Source organism: Lolium rigidum, chromosome 6 (assembly GCF_022539505.1).
Source record: "Lolium rigidum isolate FL_2022 chromosome 6, APGP_CSIRO_Lrig_0.1, whole genome shotgun sequence".
NCBI classification, from domain to species: Eukaryota; Viridiplantae; Streptophyta; class Magnoliopsida; order Poales; family Poaceae; genus Lolium; species Lolium rigidum.
Window position 1 is genome coordinate 356,081,480 of NC_061513.1, and position 24,227 is coordinate 356,105,706.

The 24,227-nt window shown below is 45.3% G+C and overlaps 2 protein-coding genes across 2 annotated transcripts; one reads left to right on the top strand and one right to left on the bottom strand.

Moving 5' to 3' along the window:
* Positions 1-1,902: 1,902 nt before the first annotated feature.
* On the top strand, positions 1,903-6,275 carry LOC124660056 (epimerase family protein SDR39U1 homolog, chloroplastic-like). Its single transcript, XM_047197852.1, has 7 exons — positions 1,903-2,155; positions 2,241-2,300; positions 4,320-4,438; positions 4,529-4,573; positions 4,682-4,760; positions 5,281-5,509; positions 5,729-6,275. The coding sequence occupies exons 1-7, from the start codon at positions 1,975-1,977 to the stop codon at positions 6,045-6,047; spliced, it is 1,032 nt and encodes a 343-aa protein (XP_047053808.1). The 5' UTR covers positions 1,903-1,974; the 3' UTR covers positions 6,048-6,275.
* A 6,006-nt stretch (positions 6,276-12,281) lies between these two features.
* Positions 12,282-14,123, bottom strand: LOC124668527. The gene is made up of 6 exons (XM_047205652.1): positions 13,837-14,123; positions 13,474-13,643; positions 13,297-13,402; positions 12,909-13,196; positions 12,649-12,772; positions 12,282-12,469 (listed from the first exon to the last, which is right to left on the bottom strand). The coding sequence occupies exons 1-6, from the start codon at positions 14,104-14,106 to the stop codon at positions 12,351-12,353; spliced, it is 1,077 nt and encodes a 358-aa protein (XP_047061608.1). The 5' UTR covers positions 14,107-14,123; the 3' UTR covers positions 12,282-12,350.
* Between the last annotated feature and the right edge of the window lie 10,104 nt (positions 14,124-24,227).

Sequence of the window (24,227 nt, forward strand, 5' to 3'; positions counted from 1 at the left end):
GCATAGTGACCGAGCTGTCAGCAGCGACGCAAACCTGGCCCAAATATGCATCTCGGATGCGTCTCTGCGGATGCTGCGCGGACGCGCAAAGTGTCTGGTCGTGTCTGACGGTCTTTTCGTCGGGCCCGCCTGGCAGTGACCCAGGCTCGATGCGTCTTCTCAGCCGCGCCAGTACTGACGCCGAGGCATCGCGTCGACAGTCTGCAGCCGCGTAATGGCGATGTCTCGCGTGGCAAACAGTCATCGCCTACCTCTGTGCACGAAGTAATGGCGATGCCACGCGTGCCGCGGCCATCGTCTGCCTCCTGCCTATGTAAACAGGGGCGCGCGCATCTCATCTCCTCCCACACTAAATTCTAGTCGCCGCACAACGTCCACCATAGTGCCGCCGCTGCTCAACCTCCACCTTTGCCGACATGAGCAGCGCCGGCCGCGGCTAGGCTGCCGCGCCTCCACCTCCACCTCCGGCTCCACGTCCGCCGGCCTCGAGCTCAGACGGGGAGTTCGACGATGACAGCAGCGACGACCTCCTCGACCCGATCAGGGACGCCAAGTTCCTGGCTGACGCGGAGAAGGAAGCAGAGGAGGAGCGGGCGGCAGAGGACGACGACTCCGACATCTCATGTTCTTCTGATGACCCTGATGCGCCTACCCCGGAGGAGAAGGCGGCGGAGAAGAGGGCGTTAGTCGACTCCTTCGAGACGCACAAGAAGGCTGAGGATGCCGCGAACAAAACGCTGCGGCGGTGCCTGCTAGAGGATGCGGTGGCGCACCGAGCTCTAGCAGTCGCACGGCTAGCGGCGGAGAAACAGACGAGGAAGGGATGCAACGACGGGGCCGGGCTGTCGGGCACCAAGTAGTCTAGGCTTCTAACGAATGTAGTTTGTATAGGTTGTGGTACATTATGCTTTTTAAATATTAATGCAAAACGGAAAAAAATTTATAGGAATACACCCTGGAAGGTGTATCAATCACACCCTTGAGCGCCTAAGAGATGGCGAGTGGACGGCGGGACCAGAACCAAACCGGAGAAGGTTTCGGCCAAGAAGCCTCACCAATGGTGTACATTGCGCACTGGAAGCTCACGCTCTAAGCGGTGGCCAAACATCAACTCCATCAGACGCACCGAGGACTCCGAACAACCAAAGCAACGCCTCCAAGGAGGGAACGACATTGTTGTGCCACCGCTGCCCAATCCGAGGACGGATCTAGGGTTTCCCCCAGTGCTCGAGGCGGGGGAGCACGAGCAAGGCCATAACGACGCCTCCAAGAAGGTGACAGCGCCCACTAGCGTCGCTGTCGTCAGCAACATGCATGGATTTCGCCCCGGCCTATCGACCACTCCCAAATCCATCGGACAAGCGCGCAAGGAGCTTCCTTTTAGCACACCACCGGCAAGAGGCGCGCAGGAAAGGCGGTTGGTGGAGAAGGAGGTGCTGCTCGTCGGTCCACCACCACAACTGGACGGGACTAGAAAGTGGAGTTCCAAGAGGCGTGACCTCTAGCGGCGGCGGAGTGGGGGAGGACGGGAGGAGGAGGCGCTGTTTTAGGTCAGGGTTCTGTTTCGCTCCGGACAGAGATTGAAGGGAGGGGTGGGCGGTGTGAGCCTAAAATAGGTCGCCCCGTTGGGAGCACACCCAGATGTGAACGGATGCGTGATCAAAATATATCCGCGGGACGATATAAACGGACACGCCACTATTTTTTGGCGTCAGATATGTGTGCCGCCGCTGAAGATGCGCTTACACGGCAGCACACATACCTTGGGTGGTCTGGCTGATTCTTGGCCAACGAGGCAGGGAAGGCCTGTGGGGTACTGGAACGCGTGTGGGGGTGGCTCATATTTGGCCAACCAAGCAAAGCAGGCAGATTTCATTTCATCGAGCACACACGGGACTTCAGCAATGCGCTCGACTGAACCCAACTCCTTATCCAAACTTAAGGTGGGCAGAGGCAGAGCAGAGCAGGGGCGCCATGGCCACCATCCGCCCTTTCCCCTCCTCCTTCAACTCCCTGACGGCCGGGACGACGAGCAGGAGGACCAGGCTCGTATTCTGCTGCTCCTGCAGCGCCACCGGCGATGAGGCGCTGACGGTGGCCATCACCGGAGCCACCGGGTTCGTCGGACGTAGATTGGTGCAGAAGCTCCTCTCCGGTACATACATACAGACGCTCACCTCTCCAGTCCAGTTGATTTTGCCAATAGCTTAACTACTGTCTCCGGCATTGCTTAATAACAGATGATCACAAGGTCTGCGTCTTGACTCGCTCTGCCACCAAGGCCGCCTCTGTTTTCCCCTGTAAGCTAAGCTAAGCTAGCTTCCATCTTGACTTTCTTTCTAAGCAAATACTAAGTACTGCTTCTTGCATCATATATGAATGTATACACTCAATTTTACTGAATCGGCATGCATCAGGCCCTCTTTAGATTGTAGGATTTTTATAGGGTTCTTCGAGGATTTGAATCCTATAGAATTTTTTCTATGGAAGCCCTTTGGATCATAGGATTGGGGCAACCAAATTCCTATGAAACCCTTTGGATCATAGGATTCTTCGAGGATTTGAATCCTATGGAATTTTTTCTATGGAAGCCCTTTGGATCATAGGATTGGGGCAACCAAATTCCTATGAAATCCATTCCTTTGCTTCCCATTCCATAGGAATCTCAACATGAGCTCAAACCTCATTTTAATTTTCCTTTGAGAAGTCCAATGCACTTTCACTCTATCTCACTCTACGAACAGACAGACGCGAACAGGTACGTCCTCGCGTCGTTCCCCAGGGCGACGCCAGGGCGAACCCTAGCGTCGCCTGCAGCCGCCCCCCCCCTTCACATCCCTCCCTCCGCCGCTGCCGTCGGTGCCAGCCACGGTGGCGGCGGCCCCCGGCGCCACAGGTGGTCGGGGGGAGGTGGTGGCGGCGATCCGTTGTGGTGGCTGGGGCGGCGGCCGCGGGGAGGCACGCACAGCGTCCGGGGTGGAGATCCCTTGATGTGCGGCGGTGGGTGCTCCCTCCATGGCCTTCCGGTGATGGGTGGTGGTGGTGGCTGCGGGTCTAGTTCCCACATAGACCCGTCGTCGATTCAGCTGGCGGCACGAGGAGGGGGCAGCGACCTTACGAGGCGTGGATGGTGTGGTATCATCGTCCAAGACCGCGTGGCGTGGCAGGCCCGATCTGAGATCTGGATCGCGTGGGTCTCAGATGGTGCGTCCACCAATTCCTCCTTCGTTTCCGCTGGCTAGCAGATGGCGGCGAGGGGGCCTGTTCGTCTGTTTCGCAGTTTGAAGGTGGTGGTCCTAGGGTTTCTCTTGCGCGAAGATGGAGACCTTCCTGAGGTCTGTCCTTCTTGATCCGGCCGGAGTGTTGAGTTCCGGAAGGCGCCGTCGGCGAATGGAACAGTGCATCTTTTGCCTGGAGTTTGCTGGATTGGGTGGTGTTCGGTCGTGCGCACCCATGTTTTTATTCCAGCCGTTTGGCTCTGTGTTGACATCAAGTGACATTTTGGTCCATGGTGAAGTCAGAAGAAGAGAATATCATGAAGGCTGGATCGGAGGACTAGCTAATGGAGGTTGAAGTCTCCGCGTTGTTGAGGGACTTGCTTCGTGTTCCGGGCTTCGCAGCAGTGGTATGAAAGTGGGGGCGACAACACAGGTGAATTTCAGAGTCCTACCTTTCAGGGTGAAAACCCAAGGTCTGGCCTTAACTAGTTGTGTCTGGCAATGACCTTGTTGGAGGCATTGTTTTGAGAGCGGGGACTATCTTCAGGGTGAAAACCTAAGATCTTTGGTCGGGCGATGACGGTGCTGGTACACTGTTTTCTTCTTGGAGGCGTCGCTTTTGAAGAGTCTGTATTTCAGGTGTTGTCTTGGTGGTGCATGTATTGCTGTTGTTAGGCCTGGAATACTGTAGCGGGACTTTTGTTTCTAAGTTTTCTTTTCTCTTTTTTGGCTGTGTGCATCCGTACTGCCATTAGGGTGTTGCGTTGTTGCAGAGGCTGGGTGTAATTGGTATCTTTTGATATTAATATATTCCCTTTATCTAAAAAATCTCACTCTACTCTAGCTCATCAATCCTCTGAAATTTAAAACTAAAAAAAAATCCTTTGAAATTCATGTGTTAATTTCATGTTCCAAAGACATTGTTGCAGAATTCTTGTGTTTTGAAACTCTGTAGAAATCCATTCACATGACATTTCAATCCTGTAATTTTTCCTATTCCTATATTTCCAAAATCGTGTAATCCAAAGAATCCCTAGCTCCCTGAAATTAATTAACGAGATCGTTGTGTTGTGTTGTGTTGCATTGCTGCTGTCACTGCAGCTTCGGCGTATCCGGGAGTTACCGTCGCCGAACAGGGAGACTGGGAGCAGTGTATCAAGAGCTCCAACGCTGTTGTGAACCTGGCAGGAATGCCAATTAGCACGAGGTGGTCACCCGAGGTACTACCTACGATTTCAGACCACCACATCGATCAATCTTGCGATGCAACCATCTCCTTGCACATATGAGTGGTTGGAACTCTTTTGCAGGTTAAGAAGGAGATTATGCAGAGCCGAGTCAATGTCACGTCAAAGGTACTAGCAAGTATTACCCTGCCAGCCTGCCTCACTTCACTATGCATGTACACATTGCACAGAACTAACTAAACGTAATTTGCTGCATCTGAATTTGATTGAAGCTAGGTTGTGGATCACATCAACAATGCCAGCGCTGACGCCAGGCCCTCTGTTTTTGTCAGTGCAACAGCTGTCGGTTATTACGGTACCATACTAGCCCTTTTATTTCTCTCTTTGATTAATAATAATATGGAGTACAAGAAAGCAACAGTCGGGGGTAAGCTGTTTCATAGAACACAAATCTCCTTTTTAAGACATTTGGCAGCGCTTTCGACATAATTGGTCCCATCAATCAAAGGACTAGTGGCAAAACATCCGGTTCACCCGGAAGGGTTTTCCTTGGAGCGGGTAGTTGATCCATTGTTTTTTCAGTTTTTATTTGAAAGTTTGGAAGAAGAAATTGTCCAACAGTTATAAAAACTGCAAAAAAAATCAGGAGGGAACCTGCTTCTTTGACATGTGACCTAAATCATGAGATGTGATTGTTGTGAATTTCATTGCCACGAAGTTGTGAATCTGTGATATATTCTTTTCAGTTGTGGTTTTGTGAAACCATACCTACTATAGTTTTTGTTTTCTGGTACAATTTACTATTCTTAATCTTATGTTCTACACTGATGAGTCAAATTGGACAATTGAACTGACAACATATGAACTGCATGCAGGTACAAGCGAAACCGATAGCTTCGACGAATCGAGCCCATCAGGCAAAGACTACCTAGCAGAGGTGTGCCGAGAGTGGGAAGGCAGGGCACGTCAGGTAAATGAGGACGACGTCCGGCTCGTGCTAATTCGGATCGGCGTTGTTCTTGGTAAGGATGGCGGCGCTCTAGCCAAGATGATTCCCCTTTTCATGATGTTCGCCGGTGGACCCTTAGGCAGCGGAAGGCAATGGTACGTAACAACCTGATAATTAGCCAAGACTTGAGGCAGCGCACTTCTAGAAACTAATACGGAGTATATTTAATTTAAAATTATGTAGAATATCCTTATAAATCAGACCGTGAAAGTCAAGTTCTTTGTTTTCAAATAGCTACTACTCTTACATATACCTACTCGTGAAGTGTGTATACATACTCATCAATCAATGTGCATACATATTCCACATTGTAGGTTTTCTTGGATCCATCTGGATGACCTGGTGGACCTGATATACGAGTCCATCAAGAACCCGGCATACAGGGGCGTGATCAATGGCACAGCGCCCAACCCGGTGCGGCTCGCAGAGATGTGCGACCGGCTGGGCCAGGTGGTGGGACGCCCATCCTGGCTGCCCGTCCCGGAGCTCGCGCTCAAGGCCGTGCTCGGAGAAGGCGCCACGGTGGTGCTGGATGGACAAAAGGTCCTCCCCGTCAGGGCCAATCAGCTCGGCTTCTCGTACCGGTACCCCTACATTCGAGACGCTCTCAAGGCCATCGCCAAGGAGCTCTAGCTAGCTTGGTATGGTCACTCATGTCTTTTAGGTTTCTTGAGAAACTGGCTCATGGATTACGGTGGAGATAAACGAAGCTAATGAACAAAAGAGTTTTACTATTTTATCGGCTTATAGAATGATGTAACCTTGGATTAAAGAAACTCGTGCAAAGTATATAATTTGAATTGCGACTTGGTTAATGGATATCATGATTCCCATTCTATATGGAATCAAAAGCTTTTTCCACATCGAGCTTAAGCCTTAAGCAGCAGAGCTGGGGTTTTGGATTGTCTGAATTTCTTTGCTTGCCCCTTGACAAACACAAAACTGTCTTGAATCGAGCACTTTTTGATGAATTAATGTTGTTTGGTAGGAGCTGACCAATTCATGGATACGAGGGATGAGCCATCTTGGCAGAGTTTTCGTGAATAACTTTGCAAATAAACTAACAAGACTAATTGGTCTGAAATCATTCGGGTTGGCTGCTTTAGGTGTTTTTGGCAGCAGTTATCATGGTTGCGGAGTTCAGGAGTTGAAAGTTCCTTGTTGATCTCGATTCCATTGCTCCAATATCATGCATCATATCAGTGCATATGATCAACCACCAATTTTGAAGAAAAGGGCGGACAAACCATTAGTTCCGGGCGCCTTGTCAGGTGGCATGTCCATGATTGCAGCGCACACTTCTTCCGGCGTGATAGGAAGCTCCTGATCAGATAGGTTCACATGAGAGAAACCCTGTCTCTGGAACTACATGGAATGGAGCCTCTGACGTCGGGAGATGCCAACCAGGTTCTGGAGGTATGACCAAATGGTTTCTCATTGTTTTCTTGCTTGGTCGTCACTGAATTTCCGTCCACCTCAACACGATGGATGTAGCTTTTGCGGCGCCTAGCAGAAGCTTTTCAGTGGAATCGAAATATCTTTCTCAAATAAAAGCACATGCTTCTATATGGGATAAACCAAAAACATCTCGTAAGATGAGGCGTTCAGATTCAGACTCCCAGCTTGACATGGAAAAAAGGTTATGCAACAATATTAAGTTTGACTTTGACTAAAGTTAGAGCATCTTCAGCAGACATCTCAAATAGGCCTGCGCTAAAAAACTTTGACATCGCTTGATTTACATTTTCTGCGCGTAGCTCACTGATCTGCTTCACTAGACGCCCAAAATATCGCGCGTGAAAAAGGAGTGCTTCACCAGACACGCTAAAATACATCACCACAAACAAGTCTCTGTGCAAACTTTGATCAAACATAGATCAAACGGATACATATGTGATAAACTAAAACAGTGAAACACGATAATCTAAACAAAACATCCGATCGTCAAAGTCGATGTGGGAGTATGACGAACTCAACGTGATGAACGAAAATAGATCCAACCACCGAGGATCGTCATCGTCAATGGTGCCCGCCATCATGCCGGGCGCGCACACCACGGAAGCCCGAGGAGCTACGATGCGGAGGCATGTCGGCGAGAAGAAAACTCACCAGATCTGCAAACTCGGTGTTGCGGGCAGAGGCGGAGGTGCCGCTTCGGTACAGGATGGTGCCTGATAAGTACTACCCGGTGACGAAGAAAAATATCATGACATGGCCACCTGCTCTGTCCACGTTCGTTGTAAACTAGGCCTAGGATACTATAGCGGGATTTTTCTTTCTTAGTTTTCTTTTATCTTTTTTGGCTGTGTGCATCCGTATTGCCATTAGGGTGTTGCGTTTTTGCAGAGGCTGGGTGTATTTGGTATCTTTTGATATTAATATATTTCCTTTATCGAAAAAAGAAAGGAGTTAGAGTAGACCTTAGATTCAGAGTGAAGTACCTCAAGGATGTTATTGAGTATGTAATCAAGTATTGTGGCCGTGTTGTTGCCCCGGATGTTGTTGCCCCGGAGCAAATCTACAACCATCTTAGGCACTAGAGAGCACGCTGGGCTCATGTGAGCAGGGTCAAAAGGCTTGAGGATGTGCGTTGGGTGGAAGAGATGACATCAATTATGATGGACCATGATGTCTACTTTGCGCACATCATAGTTCGATAAATGCACATATTTTTGCTTGTGTGCACTTAATCGTAAGCAATGACAAGACGATGGACTAACTATCTTTTTGTTTGCAGACACACCCGAGGGGCAGTAATCTCCTCAACAAGCCCATATCAAACTATGCTCGGATGAAGATGATCTACGATGGGCGCGTTTCACAACCACCCATCTCTCCCACTACGATCGGCCGTGCTCTTAACTACCTCATGGAGCACAAGGCACAGGCCACCGGGTAGAGTACATGATGTCCTAGTTTACTGTCTTCCTGAAGAAGTATTGCCTTTGAGGAGCCCGAGTATTGAATTCTTGTTGTGGTGCTCGTTCTCGTGTTGATGATAGTGATGAACATCATTAATATGGCGTATATTTTGGAAGTAGCTAGGTTTGATAAACACTGATGCCAAGTCTGTATATTTTTTGTGGTAGCTATGTATGACGAGGAGGTGTGATCTAACCCCTTGGTTGATGAACTTGTGTTGCGTCACAAGTAGTTGTTCGTGTGCAACAATCTAATCCACTGCTAGAACTATGTTTGTGTTGTTATTTATATGCTATATATTAGCTCTGCCTCAAAATGCTATCTTGTCGAACACCTTCTGTGTAAGCTCACCACAAAGCAGACGTGGTAAATGTATGCAGGAAACGAGCCCGAAAACGCAAAACGAATAAAGGGCCCAACCAAATGATGGGTCCTGCTCAAAACGATATGTTGGCAACCAATCTACTTGCACAATGTGACTTTTAGGTCGCGTGACCTCCTAATGCCTCTGCGGAGCCAAGTTCTCTAGATGCAGCAAAAATGTACGAGCAACCAAACTCGCACTTCATGTCTTTCCTTAGGCAGTGCGGAGCTTGGGACAACTCCGTGGGGAGGGGGGGTAAATGAGCATGGAGACCGAAATTAGAGAGTGCTTTGACAAATCTAAAGCCGAAGTGGTCCTCGACTCCAACTTGAATCTTTTTCTTTGTTCGAGAAAGAAACATACTATGAAACTAATTTTTTTACATATGCAACAAATATGTAAGTTCGTTGTCACATATTTATCACCATGTATACTTGGAAGGCGCCGTCCATGCATGTTCCACATCTAGGTTATCAAGATTCCCTAAGGAAGTTGTCCCAAGGATCACGCATCAACCTTGAATGTCTAAGCTAATATGTTTAGCGGTTCCGAAATGCCCTCAACATTTATGACCTCAAAGCAACACATCTCCAAAACTGCAAGTTCACTTGGAGCAACGAACAACACGATCCATCCTTGAGCAAGCTTGACACTTTCTTTTGCAACGAGGTTTGGGATGTGACCTTCTCAAACCACATCCTCGGCGCCCTCTTGTCATCCTTGTCCGACCATTGCCCTCTTCTTCTTGCAAATGATAGTGGGTCGAAGAAGACCAAGTCCTTTCGCTTTGAGAACTTTTGGATAGAAATGTCGGGATTCACCGATGTTGTGAACTAAGCTTGGACCAGAAACATAAATCACGTCGAACCTTGCCAACTCCTTTTTCACAAGCTCAAGAAAAGGGTGAACAATTGAGGGATTGGATCAAGATCCTCTTGGCCAAGATAAAAATTTGAGCTCTACATGGCTTTGGAAATTATTTACGGTTGGATGTGGCACAAGAAAATAGAGCCCTTAGAAATGATGAATGGGAACTTAGAGCAAGATTGAAGAGGAGAATTATCGGGGTGGTGGCTCTGGAGAGAACAAGGAAACGGAAAGCTTCAAGAGTTACCAATCTAGAGCTTGATACAAACACAAGGTATTTTCACCTTCGCGTGAATGCCCGAAGGAGAAAAAATCACATCCACCGTCTAAAGATAATAATTGTTGGGTCACAGAGCATGAGAAGAAGACAATCATCCAAAATCACTTCAAAAATATCATCAAGAGAGGTCCCCCATGTTATGCTATCATAAATTGGTCAACAATTGCAACCCCACAATGCGATCTTAGTGGGCTTGCTGATCATTTTACGGAAGAAGAGGTTAAAGTTGCGGTTCACAACACCGTTATTGATAAAGCACATGGACCGGACGGCTTTACAGGATCCTTCTTCAAATCTTGTTGGAACACAATCAAGATAGATGTCATGGCGTTTACTAATCAATTCTAGAATCTCCACACCAACATTGGCTCAACTCCACCAACATTGCTCTCATCCAAAAAAAAAAGAGCCGAAAATGTCACTGATTTCCACCCCATTAGTCTCATTCCTGCTATTACCAAGCTAATATCCAAGAAGATGGCCGCTAGGCTCGGGGCCCATATGAACAAGATCTTTTTCGATTCCCAAAGCGCATTTATGGAAAAGAAGCATTCACGATAACTTATTGCATGTGAGGAACTTCGTAAGAAAGCTGCAGAAGACCAAAACGCCAACACTTATCTTCAATCTTGACATCAAGAAAGGCTTGATTCGGTTAGATGGGACCATTTGGCGAAATGCTTCAAGACATGGGCTTCTGAAGCAAATTTTTTGATTGGATTGTGACTCTTCTCACTACTTTCACTTCAAGGGTGCTTCTCAATGGCATAGCCGGTGACCCATTTAAGCATGGTAGAGGGTTAAGACAAGGGATCCTCTCTCATATCTTATCTTTGTATTGGCCATTGACACTTTACACCACATACTCCGCAAGACCACCGAGCAAGGGAATCTCAAGAGGTTACGTGGGAGAGCTCCAATGCTCCGAATGTCTCTCTATGTCGATGATGTCGCCATCTTTATGGTGCCCAACAAGGATGATATCAACTTTCTTGCTTACACTCTTCAATAATTAGATGTGCGAATATTGATCTCGTAGACATCCTCCATGCTTTTCCGGCTACTCGCACAACCTTTCCAATGAAATACCTTGGGTTGCCCTTGTCGGTCACAAGGCTAAAGATAATCCACTTCCAATCTTTGAAAGATAAAGTGGCTGCCAAGCTTGTTCCTTGTCTTGGGAATCATGTTACCATGGTCGGACGCGCTAGCCTAGTGAAGTCGGTTCTCACAAGCATTCATGTCTACTATATCATTGTGTTAAATATCCCGGTGGAGGTCCTCATGAATATTGTTAGCATCCGAAGAGATTTTCTTTGGCCGGCTTGTGACAAGGTTACCAGAGGAAAATGCAAAGTGAATTGGGAAGCAATTTGCAAGACGAAAGAGTATGGGGGAATTGGGATCCTCAACCCTACGAAATTTGCTTCGAATCTTCGAACGGGATGCCTTTGGCATGAATGGAACGACGAGGCTAAACATTGGATTAGACTTGTCAACCCTTGCACACCACACAAGACCATGAGCTATTTGCGGCAACCACTAAGGTCTCTATTGCAAATTGAAAGAGAGCGCTTTTCTCGGAGGCTGCTTGGCTAGATGGAAGGCGTCCCAAAGATATTGCTCCCCTTATTTTCAATTTTCAAATCCCCCAAGCGAAAAAAAATCACCTTCAACAAAGCTTTGGATTACAACTTTTTGGGTCTCCCAAGTCAACACACAAGAGGGCCTATCCATTGAGCACATTGTGCAATTTACCAACCTTTGGAAGATGTTACACGCGATTCATTTGGACCCGAATTTTCTGGATTTCATGGAAGCTCACCGACGATGGATCATGCTCCTCTAAAACAGCCTACAATATGCAATTCTTAGGTCAACTGACATCTCCTTTGCCCTCCGTGGTTTGGAAGCCTTGGGCACCGCCGAAATGAAAATTCTTCACTCGGTTAATTATCTAGAGTAGGGTGTGGATGGTGGATAGGCTCCAGAAAAGAGGATGGAACGTGCAAGATTTGTAATCAAGTGCAAGAAACCGCCTCCCACCTTCTCTTCAAATGTCGTTCCACCATTTGGATATGGTCCAAAATAAAATATGGCTTGGGTTAAATAATGATGACACGAATAATTGGCATGCAATGCGCTCCATCAAAGAGTGGTGGATTGATGGAGTTCTCAAGCATGGACAATCAAAGAAGACCATATGGCATCTCTCGCAATGTTAGTCTCATGGAAAATTTGAAAGAAAAGGAATGCTCGCTCCTTTCGGAATGAAGCATGTACTTCAAATATGTTGGTTAACAAAATTAAAGAAGATGCGGCAATGTGGAGCCTCGCTGGAGCTAAGGCTTTGAGTAATGTTATGCTGTGAGAGTAGGCTTGTGCATTGTACTTGACTGTTGGTCAAGTGTCGTTTGGTTTGTAAGACCTCTTTTAACTTTTCCTTACTTAATAAAAATGACAAATCTTATGCCCTGTTTAAAAAAATGACATGTGTAGCGGTTCATAGCATAGGAAGAACTACTCGAACGACATTTGTGTTCTTTGGATTCCCCTTGTAAATGGCCATCGTCTCCTCATCAAGATCGACCATGACGGTGCATAGAGTGTACAATGTCGGACCTGAAAAAAGGTCACCGACGAAAATAGGTCATGTTTTTTGTTGTAAGCTTTGACACTTAATCAGTAACCCGGAGTACATAAAGATGTTACATAAGGGTGAGTGTATACGCGTGTATGTGAGCGTCTGCGTTTGTACTTTGTTTCTCAAAAAAAAAAAAAAGGAAATACTAGTTGGTTACCAGTCATAAAGATCGGGTATTTCTCATCGTCTGCGTCTCCGAGCACATACAGCGCGTTCTCCTTGGAGTCCATGGCGCACCGCGCCGCTCTCCTCTCCCTGCTCATGGAGTTCTCGTCGTACACCTTTGAAAATCGACACGACACAATGGTGTTTATGAAACAGTTAGATTTCGGATAATTTGTTGACCTGTGAACTACTTCGGGCCTCACAGGAAAAATGACAGCCGAAAGGAAAATGCTGGTTTCTGGTAGTAAGTACCTGCTCCACTTGGAGATGGCGGTACATGTTTGCGTGGAAGGAGGGCGCCGGGCCGGCCTCGTGGACGGCGAACCGGTTCCGGGAGGCGGTCTCGACGGTGACGATGCGCCGGGCTCTGACGTCCATCAGGTTGTAGCAGTGCCCGACGGAGACGCCCGGCGAGCACACCCTATGCATCGCGTCGTCGATGTCTCTCGCCTCCAGCAGGTCGCGTGACACGAAGTTCACGGCGATGCCTCCCGCGTCGACCTCGCATTTCGCCGGCGGAACCGAGTCGAGTGTGAAGGCCTGAAATCGAGCGTTGGTACTGGAAGTTCAGCGTGGTCATTCGTGATGTATGTAACAGTTGTTCTACGGCGTTTTGCTTCTCTGACGAGAAGGGACGTACTACTCCGTTGCTGTTGAAGCCGAAGGCGCAGGTCGGGAGCTCGCCGGCGTAGGTGTAGGCGGTGAAGGAGGACGCGCCGTCCGGCGACGTCGCCTTCACAATGTAGCTGAAATGCAGAGGCCTCGATCGGTACTAACTGTACATCGAATGGGCAAAGCAATTGGTATAGGTACGTACGTGTGGCCGACCAGCGCGACGTTGGCGTCCTCGTTGTGTGCCGCGATCGCCGTCGACTCGCTGACCATCAGGATGTCGGAGCAGTCGTTGTCCGGCTCCTCTTTGGGTTCTTGATCCTCCCGTTTCGGGATGAACGGCCGAATCTCCTTCTTGAAGTTGACCAGAATTATCTGCTCCAGAAACTTCTGTAATGAGCCATTGTGTACTGCCACTTGTGTGCAAGTTCTGCTGGAACCTGAATGCAGGTTTCTTTCTCTAAGAAGCATGAAGTACATTTGCCGGCAAAGCACAGGCACAGAGCCATAAAAATTCCCACGTTTCAGACGGGGAATTTAAGCAAGCAACGGGATGGAGTAAAATTACGTGCAGGAGTGGGACGCCGCTGCCGGCGGCCGTGCCCACCAGCTCGTCCCAGTACCGGGGGTACCTATCCCTGTTGGAGGCCTGGAGCGCGGCGAGGAGCGGCTTGCCGACCGCCGTGGATGCGAAGGGCAGCAGCTGCTCGTGCAGGAAGAGGTCCCCGCGCATTCTGCTCCTGATCGTCTCGCCGAACCGCTGGCCCACGGCGAGGCCCAGCTGGTACCCGTCGGCGCAATGGCCGGCGTCGAAGACCTGGAGCTCGCCGGCGTCCATGCCCGATCGAGCGTACGTAATGGGGGTGTGCGGTGAAGAGGATGTAATCATTGCTTTGCTGGTGCCTTATCTCCAAATCACGGGGTAATTCCTATAGATCGCCCGGCAGGGAATAAGCCTCGCCCACTAACTGAAAGACTCCGGCTGCGGCCCATTAGCGCGGGTTTTCTCTTTTTTTTAGTTTTTTTGTTACTTCGGTTCGATCGGTTTTTCGTTTTATGATCTTCTTTTCCGATTGGTTTTTTTACTTTCAAAAAACGAATATTTTTTGAAATATGTACATGGTTTAATTCTAAACTAATTTTGTGAATAACAAAAAAAAACAATTTTCGGTTTTGAACAAAAAATATAAACAAACGTTTTTTAGCCAAAACCTTTCCAAGCACAATTTTTTTGAACAAGAAGTATTTTAGCAAAAACAATTTAACAATATTTGCTTAATTTTTTTTTCATATCTGAATAACTTTCTTGCTAAAAAACATAAGTTTTTCAAATTTGAATTTTCCCAAATAAAAAGGAAAAGCAAAATCTAGAGAAGTGGGTTACCTGGGCCATCCCACCAGGGGAAGCTCCTACTGTGTGCGATGTTCCCACATGCACTGGAGCGATCGGTAGGTGTGCTGAAATAACAGTGGGTTAGTGGTACGGTGACCGTCGAACGGTTATACAAAATAAAACAAAAGTTCTATGCCATATTTGCATTTGAATACAAATGCACCACTCATAGGTTCGAGTGACCTCGAAACATAAGCTAGGCAACATGAAACAACAATATGAGCAAGAGACATAATCACATATAGTTGAGACTTTGAGATAGAGATCATACCAAATGGTGATATAGAATACCATAAATTACACACCATATAATAATGCATAGTCTCAACATATAGAATACCAAAATCCATGTCTCACATAATAAACCATACTACAAGCCCAAATAAGATAGTTCAACAAATAAAAGGGACACAAGCTCTCAAAGAGCGGTAAAAGCATATGCTTGTATCCTCCCATGCAAATCCCGGAGAAACCCTACATAGAATTACTTCTCCCCCTTTGGCATCGAAACGCCAAAAAGGGAAAAAGGCGATGCAACACGCCCCAAGGGAATCACTCTGAGCTTGACTCATACTCGTCTTCATTGTCCTCTACGGCTGGTGGAGAAGCGCGAGAGATGACTCTCCTCATAAGACTCTACTCAATCTCGGACAAGTGAACCAGACAAGAGTGCCAGTTGTTGTAGGTAGGATGGACAGGAGGCCGAGGAGGAGAACCTTGCTCACCGTTGATCTTGTGAAGAATGGCCGCCTGAGTATGCTGGATGTCGGCGCGCTCACGAATGGCCTGGAAGTTTTCCGTGGGGATCTCAACGTTCATGATCAGAACATGCCTCTCGAACCAGTTCAGCTTCTTCACCTGCTGCTGAATAAGAGGAGAAGCAGCTGCGCGGCCGAGTGCGGTACCGCTAGCACGAGCATTTCCCATAAACGAACCAGCAGTGGGGCCAAAAGTCTTCCTCTTCACATAGGTCTTCTTAACCTTATGATCCACTCGAGGATACTCACTCAAGTCCTCAGTCACAATGGTATGATCAATGAGGAGCTGAATATATGGAGAATATGGAAAATATGGCATAGAAGTCATGTTCACCATCGCATCATGTATCTCGTGGAAGATATAATCCATAACATCAACAGTGTAATCCTTGTTCTCCTCATCTTCAGCACACTCACCAGTGCACCATGAATAGCATCACGGTTCCCTCCATTTGGGGCAATGTTGTCCCCGAAGAGACGAATAAGCTGATCATAAAGTGAAAGGAGACCGGTAGTAGTGCCAACAACACCCTTCTCTGTATAGAGATCATAGAGTAAATCCTTATCGGGGCGGGTTCGATGATGGAGACGATGACCACCACTGAAGGGATGCCCAAGAAGCTCAGCAATCCTGTGGAAGTTGGATTCACGTGGAGTAGAGCAAGTCACCCACATCATAGTGTGTTCTTCATCCTTCTTGAAGGCAAGAGTGCCATAAAACTAATGAATGAATGGAATATTGTAGTCTTTCTTGAGCCGCATAAACCTGTGCAACCCCATCTTGTCAGTCACCCACACAACATCCTAGAAGTGATCCTTCTCAACAAGAGTATCCAAATCAATGGGATTGATCGGCCGCACTTTGTCCATCTTCCCATAAATGTCCTTGTAGATGAACAGTTGTTCCATACACCAGAAACGGGTGCCCTCAATGTCCAAATCCCACTATCCATCCACATACTAGTTCTTCTTCCTAAGAGCTGCATAATCAATAGGATCCATATGATTATAGTTGATCCTCGTCTCCTTCCCTTTCCGCCTCATGGTGGCGGACTTTCTCGGAGCAGACTGGCCAACATCCTCACTAGACCGTCTTTGCGAGGACGGCGTCTCTGGTGCAAGCTACATGTGATATGAGATAGATGGATAGCATAGGACGAGTAAGCACATAGAAAAATGCAGTATACAGTAATACCAATCTAGGTTCGAGACTATTGTGGACAAAGATGTTCAAAAAGGGTGTAGTAGACAGATTCCTAGGCTGGAAATTCTGGTGTTGTCCAGGGGCGGAAATTCCGCTCTGGCCGGAAATTCCGGTCCGCGTTGGGACGGGAAATTCCGCCCTGGCGACAGCACACGATTTGAGCAAAATCTATGTCTAATCAATAGATTGGAACACTAGATTGATTTTACTATCTACTAAAAGAGTTTTCAACCACTAGGGATCAATTTCTCCAAGCAAAATTGATGAGGACATCCCTACCACAATACTACCTCCGTCATTGCAAGATGAAGATGCTGCTGCTGTGAAGCTTAAGTCCAATGAATTCAGGATTGGAACAATGACACGAGCTCGTGCGAAGCTACTTAAGCAACAGGTGAACTTGTTCCTATGTGATACTTTGATTGATGAGAACTTTATACTGCCTAAGTCGTATTACTTATGTATGATCATGTATGAAGAGGAAACACGCATCGCACGAGGAGGAGAGGAGCAGCTGGACAAGAAGCTGGACGTGAAGCTGGACATGGAGTTGGACATGAAGACATCCCATGGACGCGCGAGGGAGGAGAGGCAGGCATGCGCGAGAGGAGGAGATGCAGTTCAGGCCGGCGCCAGGCCCGGTCAACCGGCCGTGCCGCCGGGCCACCCGGTCCCAGCCCTGTGGTGACCCGGCATACCACTGCATGGTGTAGTATGCAAATCTGATATAACACCAATGAAACACCGTTCCACTAGTATTATATCGCTCAGAGTAGTACAACAGAAACATATGCGGGTCCAAGGCATGTCTATAAAATTACACACAGACTCTGTTACATAAGATCATCACAGCCTCCTACTTTACAATGAGGTAAAACTGCAAATAAACTCCAGAAGAACGACTCATAGTCTAATCCTATCACGAACTCTATTTGTAGAGTATTTATCTAGCTATAGAGGCTATGAATAGATTCTAGCTAAATAGGAGCTAGGTGTAGGAAGCTAGTTCCTTTCTATTGCTAATCTAGGTTTTCTCCTTGTTGGATGTGGTATCCGACTCTTCCGACGAGTTCTATCCCGTGAAGTAGTTGTTGATTCCTCGGCCTTCGAGTTGCACTGTAGATCCTCCTTCGGTGCCTCCATATCTAAGCAGGGGATTTAAGAGTGGGATGAGTACGAGCGTACTCAACAAGTTCATTATAGGAAAGAGGTGTTTAATGCACTAGCTACGGCATTAGACCGAGAAAGTCTAATACCAATGCAGGTTTTCATATCCATTTCTTCAAGAGGTTGCTTTTATTCAGAAGAACTATGTCCGTCAGCCTTCACCGGTTTACTAGAACTTCATGGAGTTCCTTTCCGGCAGCGTTCGCAGTTCCAAAACCCAGAACAGGGAGTGACAGGTCACGATTCATTACACTCTGCAGAGGTGTGTTGCTTTACCCATAAGAGATCTTAACCTTGGTGCCAACCGGGCATATTCCCCGTCCACACTTCCTTTGGTGTGAAGCCCGGTATAAGGTCATAGCCAATCATATTCCTCCGCTACCTCATACACCCACCCGTTGATGCAAACTCCGACCATGGGTCCTCGCCGGTGCTCTTATACCAATTAAGGACGGCCCCCGACCACGACAACAGTTCAGGTCTCTACCTTGAACTCCTTAGCCGGGAGATGCAACCCATCATAGACCGCAATAACCGTGGGGACTTCAACGGGACCCCCACCCTACCACTTGTCCTCTCTTGGATCAAGGGTCTACGGTAAAGCGCATCCGTTGATGTACAAGAGGTGGAAATACAATTGACTATTCCGTCCCACTCCAGATCTTATGGTTAACACGGGTATTACGACACAAGAATCACTGGACGACATTTGTTGTTTAATCCTAGATGGATATAAACCCTTGCAATGGAACCTCCACCATATCAACACAATCCATGGTTCCATTGCCCACCACATAGTCATATTCATAGTTATGAAAATAGTGATTTTTTGCTTTTTTATGCAATAGTGATAAACATAGTACTTTGCAAGTAATTTGGTAAAAATACTCAAATGACACGAGCAAGCGATGAACTTGCCTTTCTTGACTGCAAGATTATGCAGACAAGGTCTTCGGTACGCAATAACTCCAAATTCTGAAATAGCATCATCGTCCGGTAAGGACGATGTTTAAAAGATTGGCAAGGATGCAATAATGCATAAGTATGAGATGCAATCGTTCTAAGCGTGACTTAACCCATTTAGGATTAGTGAGTTGTAATGATTAGTTCAAGGTGTGTTGCACTTTTAGAGTGATTTCACAAACAAGGTTCTTATTAGGGTTTGGTTATATTAGTATCATAAACAAGTGGTATAATACATAATAATAATCATAATAACAATGATGGCATACAAGGAATAGTAGTTGTTATATTCTTTACGTGTAAAGAACAATTGTTAATTTTTGTACTATAAGACATGCTTAATGATTACATGTTATATATTTCAAAGGAATAACTTTTGAAGAACATGTTTCTTAGTGAACAAGAAGTATTTCAATTAGGAAGTATTTGCTTCTAGAGTTTATTATTATTTTAAATTGGCATTCAACAAGTGTTAGATGGATCATAAACCAATTTGAGTTCATAAACATCTACTACTTGCATGGTTTAGTTAAGCATGAGCATATGAGGTAAATTACTATATAGGGTTGTTGCTTTAGTTGATCAAGGTGTGATGACTTAAAAATAACCATCTAGGGTTACTACGAAATCCTTACTACTTGATCACATGAACCAGTAAAGTGGAGCACATGAAGTATCTAGTTCATTTGTATTTAGAGCTTGCGGGGTTCTAGTATTATACAACTATAGTTTTATAAAGCATCAAGGTTTCGATCATATGGTCTCTAAGTAGTATTAGGTAAATGCTTTTGTGATATAACGAATACATGGTTAAGACTAACTAAGAGTAATAGATGACACAACACATAGTTAGCCTCTAGTAATATCAAGTCATGGGTTCCATCTCTTATGGTTAACGATATGTAATTAGCTACGCTCAAGGTAAGTGGATGATGTGATTAAGTTTACTTGTTAGCCAATACATTAGACTTGAGAAATGATTTGGAAATGAATGCTAATCCATGAAGGACAATCATTTAGACTCTACTCATAAGCTATGACTATGGCTTTGGTATATGGTATAGGGAACTTCTCATTTAATAATATGATATAAGTAAGTACTAGAATATAATTTAGAATTATCTAATATTTATTCCATGTTTATATGTTTTTTTTATTAATCAAAATCAAATACCAATAAGCTTTATTTATAAAAACATTTATTACATGATTAAGGTTGAAGTCATATTTCAAACTTTTTTAGAAATTCTATTCGACATTTCTTTCTTAAAAATATTTTTTTAATTTTTTTAAAACACTTAGAGTTGAATTAAAATACCCAAGGCTTTAACATAATGATTAACTTGTTTAAAAGGTTAATATTAGTTTTTTTTAACGTGAATAATGTTCTTAATATTATTTTTTTAGAAATTAGAACAAAACTTATATTTATTTTGAAATATTTGTTTGGCATTTGTATAGAGAAAAATTACAGTCTTTAAATTGTAATCAATTAATGATACTAGATTACACTAAAATAGGTATGCTGCATATTCTTATTTGATTAAATTTGCTAGGGCCATACGTAGTTCTAACGAATTAGTTACTAGGATTGGAGCTTTTTGAGCCATAGCATATACGTATATTTCTTGGACTGAATGGATCCGACCCAGTCAAGTGTATTCACGCACAGGACCTTGCCCTCACGCCGTCACGCACACTCTCCTATCGTCCCCACTTCTTCGTACGCACGCGACACCCAGCACGCCTCCGTGATGCTGCCGCCGCCACCTGCCTTTCCGGCCGTGATACGTCCAAAACGTATCTACTTTCCCGAACACTTTTGCTATTGTTTGGCCTCTAATTTGTGTATTTTGGATGCAACTAACACGGACTAACGCTGTTTTCAGCAGAATTGCTCTGGTGTCTCGTTTTTGTGCAGAAATCCAACTTTCGGGAAAAACCTCGGAATTTATGCGAAGGCCCTATTTTCCCAGGAAACTAACGGAGCCGGAAGGGCAATTGAAGTGGAGGCCCGAGGGCCCCACACCATAGGGCGGCGCGGCCCGGGGGGCCCGCGCGGCCCCGTGGTGTGGCCCCCTCGGCCGGCCTCCGACGCCCTCCTTCGGACTACTTATTCGCCTCGACCTAAAAACGCCGGAGAGAAGTCGAAGTCGCCAGAAACCCTCCAGAACGCCGCCACATCGCGAAACTCCGTCGCGGGAGCCAGAAGTCTCCGTTCTGGCACTCCGCCGGGACGGGGAATTGGAGGAGATCATCACCGCCATCACCGCCAACGCCTCTCCATCAACCAGCAATGTTTCCCCCATCCATGTGTGAGTAATTCCCCCGCTGTAGGCCGAAGGGGATGGTAGGGATTGGATGAGATTGGTCATGTAATAGCATAAGATTGTTAGGGCATAGTGCCTAGTGTCCGTAGATGGTACTTTTATGATATTGTTGCAACTTGTTATGCTTAATGCTTGTCACTAGGGCCCGAGTGCCATGATCTCAGATCTGAACATGTTATTGATTCATGAAGATATTCGTTGTTTATGATCTTACCCGCAAGTTGTATACACATGTCGCTGTCCGGAACCAATGGCCCCGAAGTGACGAAATTGGGACAACCGGAGGGGATGGTAGTGATGTGAGGATCACATGTGTTCACGGAGTGTTAATGCTTTGCTCCGGTACTCTATTAAAAGGAGTACCTTAATATCCGATAGTTTCCCTTGAGGCCCGACCGCCACCGGCTGGTAGGACAAAAGATGTTGTGCAAGTTTCTCATTGCGAGCACGTACGACTATAATTGGAACACATGCCTATTGATTGATTAGTACTTGGATACCGTTTTATTATTATCTGCAAATGCCCCGCTATGATTGTTACATGAGTTTCTCTCATCCATGCAACGCCCGTCATCCGTCCCCGTGCCTACGGTATTTTAATCCTGCTGTTTACTAAAATCACTACTGCTGTCTTTGTTACTCTGCTCTGTTATTTCACTATCGCTACTACTATAAAACTGTTACTATCGATAAACTCTTGCGAGCAAGTCTGTTTGCAGGTGCAGCTGAATTGACAACTCCGTTGTTAAGGCTTTCAAGTATTCTTTGTCTCCCCTTGTGTCGAATCAATAAATTGGGTAATACTTCCCTCGAAGACTCGTTGCGATCCCCTATACTTGTGGGTCATCAAGACTATTTTCACGGCGCCGTTGCCGGGGAGCATAGCTTTATTTGGAAGTTCACTTGGATTAATATTGTTCGCTGCAAATTCTCCATCATGGGTAAACCTCGCGATACTAAGATCGCCATATTACCATCCACTACAAGAAAAGGTACAATTCCGAGTACCTCCGCTACACTTGATTCACCATCTCGTGATTGATAAACTTGTTTCACCGCCACATGCTTCGCATGCGGGTACATCTCGCTGAATCTGAACACTCTCATAATATTGATAATGTTTCTGCTGTGCTTGATGATAGTGGTTCATTGGGATCTTTTCTAGATGCTACAATTGCTAAATCTAGACAAATTGAAAATACTGAAACTCCTAATGCTACTACACCTGTTAGTTCACCTGAACTTGATTATTTTAATGATGATCTTGAGGAAGATTATGTGGAGCTTGATGATGATTTTATTGAAAAATGCAATGCTACTACCGATGCAAGAAAAATTAAAAAGTTGCTTGCGAGAACACACCGTTAGATATAAACTGTCTCCCGATCCTAAATTTGCCACATCTCCTATAAACATTAGGGATAAAGATTATGATTTTTCTCTTGATCTATCTCATATAGCTATTGTTGAGAAAAAACCTTTTTGTGGTACTCGAAAAAGAAAGTGCTTGTTGAACACATGATCTGAGTTATCTACTTTGAGTAGCTTGTTTTCTGATGATGTTAAGAAGCGTACTTACTTTGTTGCTAAAATCTTTCCATTCTCATTAAAGGATGACGCTAAAACTTGGTATAATAGTTTGCCACCTGGTTCTATTAAAAGTCCGAAAGAATTGCTTGATATTTTCTTCCGCAAATACTTTCCTGCTAGTGCTCAACATGCTGCTTTGCAGAGAGTTTATAACTTTGATCAGGGAAATGAGGAGAAATTGCCTGAGGCTTGGGCGAGATTTTGCTCTCTTATTAGAGCTTTGCCTGACCATGATTTAGAAAAGCATGATTTACTTGATATATTTTATAATGGACTAACCATTGAGTCTAGGGCATACCTGGATAGTTGTGCTTGGTTGTGTTTTCGGAAAAGAACTCCAGGACGACGCTCGAAGAATTATTGGCTAAAATAGGCCGGAATTATGATGATTGGAATACGCCTGAACCAACTCCAACGCCAATAGTGAAGAAGAGGGGTTTAATTAAATTGAATGATGAAGATATGAGGGAAGCCAAGAAGTCTCTCAAGGAGAAAGGTATTAAATCCGAAGATGTGAAGAATCTACCTCCTATAGAAGATATATGTGAAATAATTCCCCCTTCATCCATGATTGAGGTAAATTCCCTTCAACGCTTTACTAGGGAAGATATTCCGTATTCGAAACCTCCTGCACAATGCTTAGATGAGTTTGATAATTATATTGTTAAGCAAGAAAATTTTAATATGAGAGTAGAGAATCATTTAATGGAAAATTCTCAAGCTATTAGTCAATTGCATGATATTGTGGAGAGAACCTCCAATGATGTTAAGATGCTTGTCAAACATTTTCAAATGATTCAGACTCAAATTGATCAACTCACTAAAGTGCAAAATGACTTGTTAGGGAATAATTCTAAAGAGAAACATTCTTATGAAGTAACAACTAGAGGTGGTGTCTCTACCCAGGATCCTCTATATCCTGAAGGGCATCCCAAAAGAATTGAACAAGATTCTCAACGCATTGAACCTAGTGCTCATTCTAAGAAGAAAAAGAAAAAGAAACATAAAAATGTTGTAGAATCCTCCGAACTTGTTAATGATCCTAATAGTATTTCTATTTCGATGCTGAAACCGAAAGTGGTAATGAACATGATAATGATAAAGATAATGATAAGAATGATACTCCGATAAAGAAGAGGTTGAAGAAGAACCCGAAAAGCATGCTAAAAATAAAAAGTATACTAAAGAAGATTTTATTACTGAGAAACATGGTAATGAAAGAGAACCTTGGGTGCAAAAGCCAATGCCTTTTCCTGCTAAGAAACTAAAATCAAAGGAAGAAGAACACTATAATAAATTCTGCGATTGGATGAAACCTTTATTCTTGCAAATCCCTTTAACGGATGCTATTAAATTGCCTCCTTATTCAAAGTATATGAAAGATATTGTTACTAACAAAAGGAAAATCCCCAATGAGGAAATTTCCACTATGCTTGCTAATTACTCTTTCAATGGCAAAATTCCAAAGAAGTTGGGCGACCCAGGTATACCTACTATTCCTTGTTCTATTAAGAATAATTATGTTAAAACTGCTCTATGTGACTTGGGAGCCGG